At 38.6% G+C, this 19076-nt stretch overlaps 1 protein-coding gene across 1 annotated transcript in view; it reads right to left on the minus strand.

Annotated features, from left to right (window-relative positions):
- Positions 1 to 19076, minus strand: part of LOC124631854 (indian hedgehog protein) — a 38588-nt gene that overhangs the window by 3825 nt on the left and 15687 nt on the right. Inside the window, exon 2 of the mRNA XM_047166483.1 lies at positions 5970 to 6231. Within this exon, the coding sequence (XP_047022439.1) occupies positions 5970 to 6231 (262 nt within the window). The remainder of the gene's footprint in view (positions 1 to 5969; positions 6232 to 19076) is intronic.

Raw genomic sequence — 19076 nt, forward strand, 5'->3', positions numbered from 1 at the left:
CTTACGTACATAAAAGGACCAAACATACAGTGCAGAAGATTTTATCTAAGTTTTAATTCCCAGCCTTATTAAGCTTCAAAGTTAACGAATCCAAAGCCTTAAACCAGTCACACCGCGATTTCATAGTGACGTAAGTAACATTAGGCTGAAGATGCGGCGATAAGCGGCGCGGGCGCTCGGGAGGGGGGCGCGGGGGCCTGTGCGCCGGCGCAGCCGAGTGGCCGCGCAGACCCCGCCCCGCGGGGACCACCGGGAGAGCTAGGCGGCGCGCGCTGGGCCCCGCCGTCCGGCCCGAGCCGGCCGCGCGTCACCATACATTACCAACTCGACAAATGTGAGCACGTGACACTATTCATAATTTATCTCGTCGATAGGTGACATACGCCACCAGCGAAATGTAAAGCATTTTTAGTTTTTATTTCTTCTGATTCAAAGCAACTTAAACATTTGTCGGAAGCGCATCACCTCAAAAGCTCGCCGAATGTGATAAAAAAGTAATGTTATCGATAGGGTTTGGTCGGCCGCCGCAACCTTTTATTGTTAGGGCGATGTAAGGCTATCAAGATGCTCGCATGGGATCAGTAGAACTATATCTGATTTATATCGCGTAGAATAGCAATTAGCCGACGCATGGTCATGCAAATGCCAAACCGCGCCGGTTATGATTCATGCGCCGACCGAACACGCACCGTATGTTACATACAATGTAAAAGAAAATAATAAATAAATATGGACGGTTTAATTCTTGTATCTGCACCAATAAGTAAACATGGAATAGTTTTAATTTTACTATTTATTTATAAATTGCCACAAAATCTTCTAACTACATATCAACAATTTAAACATCTTTTGTGATTGCATCTCGGCTGTTTGCGCTCGCCACGCTGAATTATTTTAAAGCATAATTCAAATATTTGAAATTTAAAATAAGCACTCTTATTGTACGATTCAAACGGGTACGTAATATGAAGATTTATCTACATATTTATATGTTTAAACTGTAGATAGATAAACACATTAAACGTATTAGTCTTTCAATAAATTAATATTTATAAAGCTGCCTCTCCAAAGACTGATCTAGCCTATTCGTAATTCACATCTTGTATCGGCTCAGTAGCGAAATGATTTAAGCGCCACGCAAGCGACGCTGACTGTGATGCAATATGTAGCTTCGTACATGGTAATGTGGTACTGAGATCTTAACGTTTGAATTTATTGCTCTCCAGTACTGAATTGCCGACATTAATGCCTGAGATATAAAACGAAACTGAGTGCGAAAGTTAAAATTGAAATATGATTTATACATAATTGATAGTCCGGCCTGATAAAGTATGACTGCGTGTAAGCTGCACACTATGCAAATGTTCAATATTTACACGCGCATTAATGTTGGACATGACAAAAATATCCGGATTTTTAAATTAAATAAAACATGTTTTATTAAGGCTATTTTAATTAGAACTGGCTTTATGACTTTGAAGATGTTTAAAGATTGGTCTACACTTATGAACTATCTAAATAGAGAATTCATTTTAACCTATTTAGAAACTGCATTTATTGTAACTAATCTACATGAGGATTATTGTCATATTTAAAATGCAAATATGCAGATGATTTACGGCAGACGATTAGCACACCTATGCGAAGTGCGGGCTGAGTAAACTTGCGATTTTTATCGATACATTTGTCGTTGTGATCGATATGATCGGGTGTGGGAACCTGGCGGGGTTCGGCCGCAGTCTTCCGGGATGTGGCGGCTCGGGTGTCGCGCCCTTTCGCACGCATGCCCCGCGCGCGCTCGACCGCGCAACATCGCTCACTCACGCTTCTATCCTCTGCCTTACTTCTTACAAAAAATATTACTCGTCTTCATCGATATTGTGGCTAAGACAAGTATACGCACCAAACTATACGATGAAGTCATTGATTTCATCATAAATAAAAATATTAGTTTTTAATCAACCGAACATTCAAAAAAAAGTTTTTTTTTGCTGCTTATTTAATCAATTTGTCTAAATCCAATTTACATAATCACCTATGCCTTCTTGTTACTTTTTGTAAGCTTTTTGCAACATATTTCAGCAACATTTTATTATATTTAAACGGCCACTTCGAAATGCAGTTCGAACTACATTACCTACAAGTTTAATACTCATTCAAAACCTTTAACAGGGTAATGAACATGTGAAAGCCGTAATGAAATTCCCATCAGATACTTAACTGTATCCGTAACTATCACGACGAGATCGAGGTTTAAGAATTAACAAGGATTTGAACTGCATTCTAATACATTCATGGTTGAGAACATTCCTACGCAAGGTAGGAAGCATCTCCATAAAACTACATGCCCATATCGCATTAAAATTCGTCCTTCAGAGCGAGCTAGGGTGGTGACATGTAGTGAGTCGTGACCTGTCTCGGCCGTCGTCGGTCACGCCCCATTTACCACGAGCCTCTTCTATGTCCGACAACGGTTACTACATAAACTAATGCCATCAATGACCAAATTCCTAGAAAACAAACATTCAAAAGGACTCGATAAAAATCTAAATTGATTTTATGCCCCTTTAATAGCAACTCCAATAGTAATAATTTCAAGTATATGTTGTTCTAATCTGCCGCCGGCTTCAAAGAATTCTTAATCGTAGCAAAAAGTGAAAATATGAAGGAACGAATCTGGTTTGATACATAAAACATTGCTCTATTAATGTCTTACTTAAGAATGTTATGTTGCACAACAAGCTTGTGCCAGGCATCAGGTTAATTTATCGCAACTGATGCTATAATTGATAAAAATGCAATTGCTTCTTACTTGGCGTTCTAAATGTTACGGTTTTCATGAATTGTAAAATAAACAAAAAATGTAGTGCGATATCCTGTTAAGGATGACTAAATAACTAGTTTGTATAAATGCACCGCCTAAACTGATGACGTTGGTATAGATAAATACCATAAGTCAACGATCGGAATAAAAAAACAATCATCGCCGACCAATGAAAATCAATTAATCGAGTCCAACACAAAAAATTAACGCTCGGCATAGTTTTATTGGCGCCGAGTTAATCACTGAATGCTTTAATTTAATATACGAGCATATAATGGGCCAGTTTTTCTCTGTCTCTTTTTCATTCCATGTGCTAGAGCGAAAAATGTTCCTGCTTTAAAATATTCATGATTAATCATTAAAAACTTTATATCTGTAGATACGAGTAGATAGTTTACAATAGTGTTTTGGATGAATTTTAGTTTATTGAGTTTCTGCTAATTGGCTTCTTCAATATAAAATGACACGCTAATAACACTGACAAAGGACTTTAATGTTAATTTATAAATAAAATATGTTAATACTGTTCTAAAATACGATGTCGAAATCTACGAAAACATTTGGACACATAGGACTTTACGATAGATTGTGTTGAATGTAATACAGGAGTGGAAGATTTGTAACTTTTAAGGGGATAGCATAAGGAGCTGCGGATGGTCGTGCGCGATCCGGCCTTGACCGCGACCAACAAAGAGCCACGACCGCAACACACATACCTACACAAAGCACATTAATTATTTATAAGATCCAAATTAATACTAAAAGACTCGGATCGTACAAAACGCCAGAATAAATGAATAAACATCGAAACAAATTGCCTGCGACCGCGGGAGACTCCGTCGGATATCAGTGGTCGAGCTTTTGAAACAATGACTGCTCTTTATCGTTTTAGGATCACTTTAGGTATCTTTTTTATAAATTTACGACTTTTATTTTGTGCCGGTATACGTATATGATCGATTTTATATCGTTGTTTAAAGATAAGTTACTTTAAAGATGTTTCATGCAATAAACTATAACTTTTGACCGGAATATTTATTTTACACAAAAATGGTTTCCAAAACCAATTATAATAAAAAAAATATTTATCCTTTAGTTTTAAGAAATATCCTCGACTATCGAAAAAATGTGGAATGACATTTTGAGAAAAGGCTACGAAAGTAGGATACATTTGAGCGCTGTTTTTGGAAAGTTGGAATTTAGTGTGATGTGTCATCGACCGTAGGCACCTACTGCTTGAATGATTCCACGGTAGAAGCCAAAGGGCGTTTGGGTTAAGAAAGTTACAATTCAGGATGCAGAGGTCGATGGCCTTTTAACCCGAGGAAAAACAGTCAAAGATATTTTCCGTGTTAATTTCGAAATTTACTGTGAAGAGCTGAAATAGTTAAATCTCTTATCGGAACAGTAGTTTGAACGGAAAAGGATAGTTTTCTGCTTCTATTTTTATGAAAACTAATCGCTGTAGATATAGAATTCAAAAACAACAACTGAAAAATCATTTTGATGTTAGCCAGGAAAAAGTAGTGGTATAGCAATGACGTTGTAAATACGTTGTAAATAATTACGTTGCACACAAATAAGGGTATCAGAAAAATAAACAACGTAATGTTTTACGTCATAGAACATACAAATAGTATTTCAGTGACGCAAATAAATAGTGGGAAATTCTTTGAAATTCTGAACTGCTCGTATTATAGTAAAAACTGCCGACAGTTCATTACAAAGTGTTGAGAACAAGACCACGCATACCCGCCACTTAGTACTGTTAACATGACTAGTGCACCACTTATAGACCCATCTGCGAAATTAATGGGAACTAGCGAACGCGCCGGAATGCCTCCATAATATCTAAAAACACAAGCATACATATAAATACGCGCTTCTCTCATCGTTATGCCGTATACATATATATAGATATAAGTAGCCATTGAATCACCGGTGTAATTATAGAAGTGGGGGATTGGCTGCGATGCGGCTGCGTGCGCAAGAGACGGCTGTACTTCTGTCCGCGAGTGTGAGCGAGAGGGATGCTAACAAGAGGCTCGTTCGTCCGTTTGATCGACACCGCCGGGGCGCGGGCGCGGGAAGCTGTCTGAGATGCATTCTTCTTGTAAAGTTCAACTATATATTTGGCCCGTTTCGAAGTCTGTAGCCCGCATTATACAGTTATGTACCCGTAATTGATAAACACTACCATTAGCACGTGACAATTTTTACAATGATTAGCACCGCGTCAATATTGATGTGTAAACGAACGCTTTCAGGAAAACCACAGTTTTCCCTCGACTAGTATACTCTGCATTAGTGAATTATCACTCTTGTTATGCTTCAGTAAGTTGTCAGTCATGATTTCACACATTTACATAATAGCGGATTTTCTTTTCGGAAAAACCAGATGTGATTGGACACCTACGTATGGTACAATGACATAATTCTTATTGTTTACTGCATAGAAAATATAGTATGTCAGGAAATACCGCATTTTTCTGTTATATATGACTTTTAGTTAGCGAAATGTTACTAAACTTATACGACGATACATTCATTGATTATAAGGGAACTGCAAATTGGAAAACAAATCTATTTATCTTAACATATTTTTTTCGATATTGATCATGAAATTCACGACAGGGTTTTTACAAACCTAATTTGATTTCAACTAGTTAGTACAAAACAAAGCGGTTTCCCGGTCACATGTATTTTTTCCAAAGACACAGAACTTGTGCGACTATCGTCGCGCCGTCATACAAAAGACTTAAACGCATTTGTGTGCATTACGAAATAGGCAGCGCTCATACTATGAAAAACATTTATGATTATGTTCTTTAACTATTATCTATATCTGTATTAATAAATTCAGCAGTTTACTATTTGCTTTGCATACTTTGTGAAGTTTTTGAAATTGCTTTGGTTAAACTATTTAAATAATTATTATGTGTATTTAATAAAAGGTTTTTAAAATTATTCAGTTTAATAGCTTAAACAGTTAAAATTGTGTTATATTTAACATTATAATTATTTTGTGTAATGGAGTGTTAGTGAACAGACAATATTATAAGACTTTATCATTACCTATCAGTTTATCATTTCTAAATTAACCTTACACGTACAGTGACTATTTGATTGCAGGAAGATGAATTACCTGTTTTGACAGAGCAGTGTATGTAAGACCGGCTCTCGTAGAAGACCCAGTCGAAGCCTGCCTCGACGGCGAGGCGCGCCAGCATGCCGTACTTGGAGCGGTCGCGGTCGCTGGTGGTGAGGTCGACGGCGCGGCCCTCGTAGTGCAGCGAGTGCTCCAGGTGCGAGTTCTCCTCGTCCCAGCCCTCGATGACGCGCAGTCGCACGCCCGGCCACTGGTTCATCACGCTGATCGCCAGCGTGTTCAGCTTCTCCTTGCATCTCTGCAACGTTACACCTTCCCATTCACTCTTTGTTATGACACATTCCATATACAAGTTTTACATAAATCTTCCTAACCAGACAGCGGAACTATACGGTGCCTTTACTGAATAGAACTGTATTGAGTAACGTTTACGTTAGACTATAGAGTGAGGTATATGTGTTTGTATCCACTTCCATGCCAAGATTGTAGATGAGCGCAGACATAAACAATGATTCAACCACATAAGCGTTCACTCAAGCTTGCAGTTTCAGTATGTTGGAGCGCGATTGTTAGTGCATATTGTAACAATTTAAGCCCTACTAGTGTTAACAGCCCTGTGCAAACATAATGATTTCTAATATTTACATCGCAATTCGCGTCGACCACCTAAAAGGTACGTAAGTGGAGTGCGCACTCGATGCACCTTTAAGAAACAATATCGACGCTCTAAAGACATGCGAAACTTTTTGTTTACACCTACTAAAGAAAATACCAATAGATGTGCTAACAAATGGACAAACGCGCCGCCCCAACGCCTCACAACACAGGATGTCGGACGTTTGTCGTCAAAGAATAAATCAAATTACACACGCTGCACAAAAGGATCCACACGGATTTGTTTGTGCACCAGGTCCGCGGGACGAATGAGGGAAATGTCAAAATATTTATAAAGAAATGCGGACAAAGCTGGGCGCTCCGCGTGGCGGCTTTGTTGCGCGATGTCAACTCACTCTATGCAGATTTCAATGTGAACAGAATTTGGAGATTGACGTAACGAATCGAGGCTAGGAACCGGGCCGGGCGCCCCGCCTGGCCGGTGTATTCGGCCACATTCATGCGACAGATAGTTTGAAGCACCGTATATAATTACTTCTACGAACGTTTCAACCGCCTAATAAAGAGTTGCGAGAACTGCGACATATTTAGCATCGTCTGCGAAGCTTTTATTTTTTGACATTTCAAGACATCAAAATTCCTAATGTAAAAAAGATCCCTGTTCTTGCTGTAAGCGATTATTTTATAAGGTAATTGTGCTGGTAATGAGGTTATCTTTAGTGAGGTATGTATGTAATCAGAAAAGCGAAGACATCGGCATGAGGTGCGGCGAAGGGGGGGGACGCTGGTGCACGCTCAGGAAGCTCAATGTTTGCTTCTCTGCAGACGTCTCGGTCCGCACTAAAACAATCGAATGCTAAATGCTTACACAAACACTTGCTGCATTTAAACGTGGGAACACATCGGTGGCGCAATTAAGCATCTCTCACCATCGTAACACCAACATTCTTTCTTCGATGGCCTTAAACAATATTAGTAAAATAACTTTACAATATTTGTTTCTTTGTAATAAATGTGACTACGAGAGAAGAACTCTTTCATACAATAACGTGTGTATTTTCATAAATAGTTATCTTCGTACGAAAGTGTAAGCAGGTATCGATTTGTGCATTCACATCTGAATAGGTAGATGAAGCAGACCTCGTACGGGTATGAAGGGGCGAGGCGACGTGGCAGGCCCGATAGGCCATTATAAATTCATTATGCATATTTTTAGTAAACAAGCTGTCGATCACAATGCTCACGCGCAGCGGGGAGCCCTGCCTCCGACACCTCGCCCTGTCCCGTTCGATACCTACATACCCTAATATCACGATTATCATCAAGTCGGTATGCACCCACATAATGTATGTATATAATCATACCAACTTATACATCCAATAAGATTCGAATATTAAACCAGTTTTTACGACTGAGTCAATTTACGTAAATTTATTTTCGCAAATTATCAAATTACACCACATCAAAAGCTCATATTCAATTATATTGATTAACAAAAAATATAACAAGCGTATCGAATACCTAAGGTCAAGTTTGAAGCGAAACTCCAAGCTACCTGAACCGGTGGCGACCGAAGCACTTGCGGACGCATAATGAAGGCCGCTCGATGGAACTCACGTAAAAATGAAATAAAAACTCTCAGGATCATCGCACTGAAACAGCGGCTGCAGTAACGTGAGAACGCGAGTGCTGTCCGCAGCCTGCGCACGCACGGGAATTATTAGAGACTAGCACTCCTCTAAATACCCAATAAACCCATATCTCTCATAGTATAATTGTTCTCCCATAGAAGCATGGCGACATGGCGCACCGTTCGCCACCTCCTTCAAGCTCGGACTTGCCGCTAATTTATAACCACCTCCCTCCGCGACCATAACAATATATTAGGATAATTAAATGGCTCTTTACATTCCTTAACACATGGTTTTTTCTACAAGGCCACTGGAGTCGAAAAGCCGACCAATGCTGACTGGTTTTTGATGTCCCGTTTTTTGTCTTTTTGTGGAAACCACAACAAATAGTTTTAGGGCATTTTTTGTTATGCCGACCGTTCATTTTGTTCACGCGAACCCACAAGATTTCTACGCGAGGGTGTCGGGTAAAAGGTTCACGTAGACCCCGATAGACGACTTACCTGTATCGCAAAGTCAGCTTATCCGTTACAGCTATCGTTTAAAATACTTCAATAAACTTGCAAAAACAATTGCCTATCTAAATTGATTTCCAAAATATAAACAATGTTAACATTTTAGTGACGGGCCAAGTACATTTATTATTGTTGGAGATGTGTTTAGTCCGCCCGACGACTTAAACGGCACACAATATCATTTAAGCTAAAATAAGACCACTTAATGCTTGATTTTTATAGCCTGCCTTAGTTCCCATCATACTTAGGTACCTGCAAAAATGACGCGTTCCAAAAACGTATGGTTGATTCAAAGCAACATTTTCGGAGCTACAAAGTACAAATTAGGCGGCATAATATCCCCTGTATCAAACTAACACCTTGTCTTTATGGCAATGAATATTTTTTTCGGATTGGTGGATGGTATGCTGGGAGGGACCATCAATGATTTCACACAAATCGTTTTGTTCAGTCACAAATAGTCAGAGAAACCGCAATGTGTGAATCACTAGCCCAGGCGGCCATTTTGTTTCTTTTTTTTTTACTTTTTTATAACCTGTATTAGATTGACTACGTAATTATATAGCTAAGACACGGCCCGGTGTTGCAAAACAAGGATTGTGTTGATTACTAAGCTAATAAGTTAGGAGATCTTCTTAGTTTATAACAAGACACCCTTTTACATCTTATTCACATAACTACTCTGTAAGTCAGCACTTGCAGTAACTACTTATGGTACAATATTGCTTGTTCCACAGCTATAAGTCGCGGTGTGTGCATGTAAACACTACAAATATTGGCTGACCATAATTCCTAGTGGTGTACTAGCTGTCGAACACATCATAAATATGCATCGTGTGCATCACCTGTCTGTCATGTTCAAAGCCCTTTAATGTTTGTCCACGAAAAATATCACCCTTTGTTGTCTTAATGCGGCTGTCGTCAGTGCAACGCATGGCCAAGGAGCGCTAACACATACATTCACTCGCAGGCACTCGTCTCTAATACACTATGAAATGTTGCCAGCCATAATCGCCTCAACTCGTTAGCAAATTCTATTTGTGAGCAAGAAATCATCTTGAGAGAATCTTAAACATTTACACTTTGCTTGAAGCGAAAACTGCAAATTGACTATATTATATCGATTTACATTTAAACATAATAGAGAATTAAGCAATTTGTAAGAATTAATGTTATTTCAATAAGATCTAATCTTCTGAGTAATCACAGTCCAAAATCAATTACAGATTCAAACAAACATGGTTTATAGACACTTCTTCTCGTTTCTGAGAGGTTTTTTTCCCATTGAGGGCTATATTCCGTATGTAAAGGCGCGCGCGCTAACGAATACAGTCCACAAGGCTTTTAAGGAGACGCGGGCGCCTTTCACTATGTTGGAAAAAAAACTTTTGAAACAAGACACCGATATGCGGTGTTTGCTTGGGCCACAGACCTCTGTTAATGAAACGTTACACTTCATTCACTCAACTGGAGCAAGTGTCTTACCAGACATAATGAAGTTTGCTTTGTGCCTGTGTTAGAATAAGCTGAATAACAATTATTTACATCGCCAGTTGCTTCCAAGCTGTTGTTATACGTGTTACGTTGTAACTAGCCGCATTCCCCTCACGTGGATTGTGTATTGGCTTCGTTGTGTTCAACATAATGTACCTTTGAGTTCATGCGTGTTTCTGTAAATCTCAAAATCTTCATTTATTGAGTGAGTACAAAGTGTGAATGACAATGGACCGTCTTATCTACAAATAATTGGTTCCAGTTGTGCTGGCAGGGTGCTCGTTTTTACCCCTGGGGCCGATCTGTTAAGTTATGTTTTATTCCACGTTATTGTGTGTTTACAGTTGGTAATGCCCACGAGACGGATGTAATACCATAATTTATATTATTGTGATCGCTAAGTCTGGCTGACGCGAGGTCAATGGCGGAGTCAATGAGAGCATGCTCACTAGTTGCAAGTCATCCGAGTGAGCGATGGAATCCACGCTTCCGACATCGATCAACTTTGTATACTTATCCTTTGTTTTCTCACAGTTCTCTTTGCATAGTGAGCCTGATATGAGAAAGTAATTGGCAGCTTTAGTAATGACTACAACTCTAGAAACGGTATTTAGGAATTTACGTCCAATTTGAAATAGCTTTTGCGACACCTATAAATTATGGTAATTCCAAAAGCAACATTATTAGGAGAAAATATAAATGATCAGTTTAAAGCTGGAAGGGGGTTAGAAGTAGCTCATAACTGCGTAGCTTGGCTGCCGCTGCATCGTCGTAAATACCATATTCGCTAAATCGCGGAAGGCTATAAACATAAAGTGGCGTATCGCGCTAATTTCCAGCGTCAACCCTCGTCGACTCGATAACTGCTGTTGATCGATTTGCATCCGTAATTACGTCACTTTTAGCGAGCAGGTGATGAAAACGCGACAAGTACGTGATTGCGGGAGGCGACGCCCGCCCCTTCCGACGCGACCGGTTCCGAGCTTTTAACTTGTGCTGCGCCGCCGCTACTTCCACTATCATATGATCGCTGTCAGAGGTCTAATAGATAAAACTAAGTAGCTAAGTATATACAACACACGACATTTACATACTTTTCATTTTAATCTTAACACATCCCTTTACATCCAAGCATCCCAAATATCTACTCATAATGTTCTCTCTCTCTAAAACAACATCTAAAGCTCGATCTAAACCAGAAAGTCAAACATTAAAAGCGAATTCTGGCGCATCTCTGTTATCGAAATGAGTTATTGATTTATCAGTACATCAAAACTTGATAATTCTGCTTGTCGCGTCGGATTTGGTACGCGCCGGTGCGCGGCTCACGCATAATCTCCGCGGTACGGTCTGCCGCTATGATTCACACCTAACAACCTATTCTCATCGAGATCTCAACTTCAAAGAAAAATAAACCATCTTTGTTACACCATTGACGAGCAATCGCCTCTCTCATTGTTTATCCCTCGCCCCAAAGCGAGGTGACCACATCACGTGGGTGTAAAGTAAACAGCCGCACACGTATCACACTATACGTCCTCTTTTGCTGACGGTCCCGAGGAGCCTCTTGATAATATTTTATAAGACAAATAACCCGATAAAGATGTTTTGACGTGAACCCGTGTTCATCGCTCACACTAAAATGCGTCCAGTGAACAAGTATAATAAAATATTTATTTACAATTTTGTGCTTTCGGGTAGAAAAGGAATAAAAGTTCTAATTTAGTGTCAACTTTATTGGTGGCGAGCGAAGCGTTAAGGCGATCGGTCGAATGTTTAAATACGTTGACAGGACTTAAGGCGGTGGACTTCACGTAGATCCATTAGCATTGTTTTAAAGGATTAGAGCGGCGCTTACCAGGCTCACTCCGGGTGATGTGTCGCTCGACACGCATATTTTTATGACACATGTCTTTTTATTTCAAATTATCAGTGTGAAATGGCTACCGTATCGGAGGTGTTGATAACCCACATATGTGGTGTATTCGGGTAGAAAAAAACAAATTGTTGGGATACACAAATCACAGATCTCTTTAGGTTGTCTAAACAATATAAATTGCATATTCTAAATCTGGGCGCTTTGACCGCTGTCGTGTCAGGCTGGCGTCCGCGGTTAGTGTCATATTACACAAAAGATCGAACGTTTTTAGATTGTTTTGGGTCGAAATAAAAACCGATGTCTCCGACGATTTTACAGAATTACCCGACGACAGAAGGTTTTCGTTTTTTCAACTTAAACCTTGCAACATTAATCTGCTGTGCAACACCAATTATAAACCTTAAATATAAACAGAAGGATACCAATCTGCTTTTTCAATCTGTAAAACATATCTTGGCAGAGTTTCATGGAATATTGGTTTACATGTAGTAACGCGCATCAAATCTATTGATGATTTATTGAAGAGACAATTTGACGTGGGACTAAGATGTTGCGGTCGTTTCCGCATCACTAGTTGCGTGGAATTCAGCGACTAGATCGTAAAACACTTTAAATAGACAGCTTTGTACAAACTTAACGAACATTATCGAAATATTATTCTAATGTGATGACGCATTATCGAAACATGATTCATTTCGTTTTTGTAGGACTTGTCACAGGACCTCGAAATGGTTATCATAAATAGCGCGAGATAATTCGTCCGACAGTCGCGTGTTGTTATTTATTTTGAGGTAGTAACTGTTTTTATCAATGGCCGTCCATTAGATGAGGCTTTTGTGTGCGCTGGCGCGAGGGCGTGAGAATAGTTGAGCGGGACATAACTTTTTGATTGCATATAACCTTTTTAATGTGTCACTTCTTCGGGCTGTATTAGGTTTTATGTTTGACATATAACTCTCTTCAGCTAGTTTTATTCTAGAATTTACTAACAATAAATATCAATTCTTTATACAATTAATTTACAACTGTGTATTTCGTTGTTTCTCAATTAAGTGTGTAATAACTGTGTGTAGGTAACTGTGTGTAATATAAAATCGAACAAATCAGTTTGCATAATGTAAATAGAAAATATTCCATAAAGAATGAACGTGAACCCAATCAGGTGGCATGACCGAGAATTAATGCGGCTTATCTTGTGAACAATGCATAGTACAGTGGAACATCAGTCAAATGTCATTGTGAGCAGCCGAGAAGCGGCGGCACGATTTATTAATTTAGTAGATATAAACATTTACGTTTCTTAAACCCGTTTAATGTTGATCACCATTTAAAATAAAGCGATATGAACGACCTCGCAAAAATAATTCGGCACCATCAAACGCATCGTTGGAAAATTAATTATCAATTTGTCGTGGGTGCCAGGACGACATAAATCGATCGGGTGTATCTGCCTCCAGCCACATTAGCCACGCTCCAACATGAGATAAGGATAACAAATGCTCAGTTTAATGTTATCTCGACATCGCGGACATGAGAGAGCTTTTTGCCACCACATCCTTCGACCTTCTTGTGTTTGGACCTTCGATATCTTTAATAAATTCATGCTTATGTACCAAGAAATATATTTGTTTCGTTTGTAACGTTATCTTTACCGGTTTTTAGTGCTTCGTAGGATCCTTATTTTGCAGTTTCCTTACAAGAGCATTTGCATGTGCCTTATATAGGTCTGTTAGAGGTTAATCTACAGAAACATGCTGATTACATAGACGTTTTGAACTGGCAGCAATTTGTCACGCCACTCACTAATCAGTTGTTCACAATTAGGTACTAGGATTGGTTCCACATCATATTTTTCCATGTATTAAGTTATATTGCAGGTGAATATCGCAAGTTTGCACTGTTTCCATATTTATTTTAGTTTCTATATGGAAGACGAATAAATAAAAAGTTTGCACGTAATAAATTATTAACTTTATGCGACTGAATTGAATATAGATACATCAGGAAACGAAAGGACTGCACCGATATTCAAATAAATTGAGTTAAGCATACTAGTTTATACATTCAGCAATAACTACAGTAAAGGTTGTCTGTAAGAGATCGCTTTTAGCGATAAGACCGCCCATTGTGTCACCGACTTCAAAATTTTTGTTTGTTCTTGTTGATTGTTAATTGGTGTACATAATAAAGAATATATCTATCTATCTATCTAACTATTATCAAATTTAATTTATAAGTACAACATACTAGAAGCTTTGCTACGCGTGCTACGTAAAAGCTCAACACGCGTCATCAACAACAAGAATCATTTTATTCTCCCACTTATCTATGTATTACTATCCATAAAATATACATACACATAGCCATTACAAGTTTCCGTTGAGTTTGACTTATTTTATTGGTGGCAATAAATAGGACGTTTAGTATTCATGTTCTGCGATAAACGATTACCTGTGAGGCAAACGCATTATGGGGATAAAAAATTGCATACATACATTAACCGGTTATTATGTACGCCCATAATATATCGAGTGCGAAGTGTTGAAAAATTGAATATTTATGTAAGTTTAATTCTAGCGAGAACTACTTAGTTGCGACACTATTGCGAAGCTCAAACTTTACACGTATGAAGATTTCTGATCCTACAGATATTTAATAAAAAATATAGCTTATTAAAATCATACTTATATCTTAAGAGATTCAAATTTTACTTTGATTCCAATCATATACCTAAGCACTTATTTTTTGTTCAAGCGTATGTAGGAAGTTGTGTAGCATAGTAGACATGCAAAAAAGAGATCTAGATTTATGAAAGGAAAATTCTAAATTTTATCCTTGAGAAGAACATTCGTCTAAGCGTCTTTAAAATCAATCCTATTAAGTTTTTCAATTCCTCTCTCGTTTTATAGGAAAATTCATACAAAGACAAGCGTACCTAAAAAACTTCCGTACAGTTTTATGTGCATCCTGTATAGTTGCAGCATAACCTACAAAACTAAAAACAAAGGTTAGGTATATAGTATCCAAGGGTATCATGGGGAGTTATTCATATTCAATATAAAACAGCGACCTTTTTCAGCCGCAGCTAGGGTATAATTATCAAGCCACGGGCGCATGCGAAATTGGGGTCTCACCTCGAGTCGGCGGCCATAAATAAAGTAAAATGACCGACGCCGGTGGGAGGAACTGAGCGTTAATGAATAAGCTGACCCGGCCAGCCAGCCGGCCCGGAGCACCATCGGGAAACCCGCACGGCCTCATCGCTCCTATTGGTCATAGTCATAATCATACCTCCACTTAATAAAATTCCTCAAAGATCAGTAAGCATCATGACGTGTCCATGAGACATATAATAGCTTTGTATAAATTCTCAGTTTCCTCCGGTCTCCAGTGCGCTGTATTGGAACTCGATATCATTATTAACGCCCGATTGTGGCATGGAAAGCATCAATTTATCTCACTTACACAGACTCATTCAATTTATCTTCCAAGTGATCGGATTACACAATTGTAAATAAATGTTAAAAATTACCCAACAAGAAACACTAATTTGAATATGAATAGTTAGGCGCCATGTAGGCAGGTACATGAAAAAACCGGCCCGAAATAATAATGGTAGACAAATGTCCCCCTTAGAGAACACAATGAACAACTTTTGAGCGATCAATCCGCTTTTAAGACATGCTAATTTGAAAGTCTAGAGTGCTTTATAACTATTTAGGGCCATAATGGACTGCATATATGAATATGAACAACCTCTTTTGATCTTAATAGAAAAACTTACCTACTACGTTACGGTCAGCCTATTTTAGATTTTAGCCTTGACAAAACAAGTTTGGCTGGACATAGAAATCTATACTGTCTTTACATATGAGTTTTATTTTAACCAGGTGCAATTTTATGAAAACTTTTCTCATAAAATATATTGTCATTTACTAATTGTCGAGATATCATCAAAATGTTTAGAACAAATGAGTAGAAAACAAAGTAGAGCGTGTCGTAGTCGGTTGTCGTCACGACACTCACGACATGCGACGGACGGGTCGCAGTAGTCGCAGGCAGGTAGGTCGGGAGGCAGCTATTATTTAAATTAATTGGACATAAAACGACGACGGCGACACAAAAGCGTGTCGCCTGAACAGTCGAGTCGCGGACCGCTTGCGCTCCGTCTCGTGATAAATCAAACATTCACCATTAACTTTTTCATGATCACATTAATGTTGAATATGTATGCGTTTTGGAGTCCGAGAGATATTTTCTTACGTCGTTTCGTTTTAACTTGAGTTCCTTAGAGCGTAAAAATAAGGGGAAAATTCCTTTGTAGCACTGATTCTATGAATGCATAAGCGAAATAGTTAATAAGAAAATGTCTTCTGATGCAGTTGTACAATTTCTTTTGTTGTCACTTACAGTTCGTGTAATTTTAGACTGCGATTTTAGAGTGCAACATACTGAAAAATATATCTAAGTACTTATATAAAACCGTATAGACTTAACTGAATTAGTAACATGTCCCTGCGCATAGCAGCTAAGTGTCTGTAGGCCGTAGCGGTGGTTGCGCGCGCGCCTGGTCCCGCGTGCGATCGTTATCAAACGTCGCCGTGTCGACTTCACAATGCCATCTTTTGTGTTCCGACGCGATAATTTATTGCCACCAAACACTGCGCCTGCGCTTACAAACCGACCGAGATAATTCTGCGATTTCAAATTTAATTCGACCACGCTATATGGATTTCAGACCCTACGTCGCACCTTCGTGTCATTAAGTATGACTGATATTATATTGTTTTGACAGGGTCGTCTTGACTTATAATAAATCACAGCCAGTTTCTTCATCAAAAGTTAAAGCCAAAGTAAAAGTCAAAGTAATGTCTAAAGTAAAAGTAACGGTCAAATTCAATTTTTCTATTCGTTTTGCTGTCACTTTAGCCTTGAAAAAACGTATTTGACCGTTACTTTTACTTTAGACATTACTTTAACTTTAACTTTTGATGAAGAAACTGGTCGTTAAACAAACTTTTAACATAAATAAAAGAACCTATGTATGCTCAAGTAACTTTTGTACCCGAACAATTCTAACACGCAAAACTATTTTACACGGAGTTAAGATTGTAGGTTTATTGTAAATCATGTAGTGACCACTCCTGAACCGCGCTAGGTGATAATTATAGCTGTAACCATTGTAATATTTGCAGTCGCCTTGTCTCCTTAAACCTCGACAACTCTAGCCGAAGCCATTACGTTGGTCAACAATAAATACGTCCTTAAGCATTACATAATTAGTCGCGAGGTTGTAGTTCAAGCAATAATTCTACTCGCTAAATATTTTGTATTGCCTAACATATGTAAAATACCAATGCTTTGTATAACCTAGGTATTATCTTCGGTTACGCAAGCTTTTATGACTGTGCTAATTAAGCAATTTCGTTTCTATGCACAATGAACTCTGCACACATTTAGTGTGTCTAGATTATTAATTATACCTGCATTAATTGGGGTTAAGAATTGCATATAGGTATACCTACCTAAATAATGCCTCATCTAATTGCATTGGATAGCACAGGTAAAGAATGTTGAGATACCGTACCTACATTTCAGTCTATCTGCGATTTGATGCGGAAAGTAATAAAGAATACATATTATGCAGTAAATGGGAACACTAATTTAAAGGTGCGTTTAAAACTATATCGGCATGATGCTCAAAGTATTTTGTATATTTCCAGATATCTGTGAGAACTTTTCAGGTCAACGCATAGAACATTTTAATAGTTATGGCCAGTGCACTGGCTTTAGTATTAAAACAATGACCAATAACTTTGTATTTACGTCTCATTGGGTATTACAAATAGCTTGCATCTGCGCCGCTCTATCTCCGTCGCTAAATAATCTTCTACTGTGGGAGCTAAATAAAATCCAAGAAAACTATCTCAGGTTCGCAAAGTGGCCATTAAAAAACAAAACGCTACACCCATGGTTTATGAATTGATGTTATCATTTGGCAAAGAGGAAGTTCAACTTTCCCGCGACAGTTTCAATAACAATAAAACACAATCACGACTGAGAGTCGAGTGTGCCTTATCGGAGGCACGAAGTCGATCGTTCATAGTCAAAATAATGACGTGAACATACCGGCCGCGGGGTAACAATTATACCCATTAGTTTATTAATCGCGAACGCGCCGACCATTGTTCCGCCGGGGACAATCGTCGCTAGACCAAATAACGCCGGCTCAGCTTACCTAAATACAACAACGGAAAGCAAAAAAATCCAAAGCATTGAAAGTATTGCATTACACACTTGTTCGTATAATCACTACTTTATCGAAGCTAACCGATTAAAACCTTAAAAACTGTAAAACTCATAGCATTTAATTGTTTTCAGTGGAAAACAATCCAAAGAAACGCGGCGAGTATTGAAAAATACTATTTGAAATGCAAGATGTAAATAATGCGCAATATCAAAAAGAAAGAATGCAACTTGAATCCCAAAAAGAGTGAGAGAAGCGTTGGACTTTGAAGAGAGGGAGTGGGATAGGAATACAAACTGCGTGAGAACAAATCGCATGCGGTTGAGGCTTCATACGCACCAACCACGAACCTATAAATATAGGCAACGTTACAATACGAATGCCTTTCTATTGCACGGTAGTTCGTAAATAAGCGTTATGTCAAACGTGCATTCTTATATCAATACATTCACGCTAAGCTACCCACTATGGCGATTTATACGGATGTCATAGGTTAATGTATATAAAACCTTAAGTAAGGGGCACTATGCTCATTGGAAGCGTTTGCCAATACTTTAAAGCTACATCGGTTTACAATTAAGGTTTTTATAGGCAGCTGTATGCTTACATACGTGCCTACATAAACAGATGTGCTTCGGCGTAGACCGTAGATGGATTGCAACAACTACGACCGGCAGTGCCATCAGTTGATTTCATCACAATAACGAGTTCCTCCACCATTCGGCTTTGCAATCAATTGTAGTGAACCTTCCTTAAGTATAC

The sequence above is a fragment of the Helicoverpa zea genome, chromosome 7, assembly GCF_022581195.2.
Source record: "Helicoverpa zea isolate HzStark_Cry1AcR chromosome 7, ilHelZeax1.1, whole genome shotgun sequence".
NCBI lineage: Eukaryota > Metazoa > Arthropoda > Insecta > Lepidoptera > Noctuidae > Helicoverpa > Helicoverpa zea.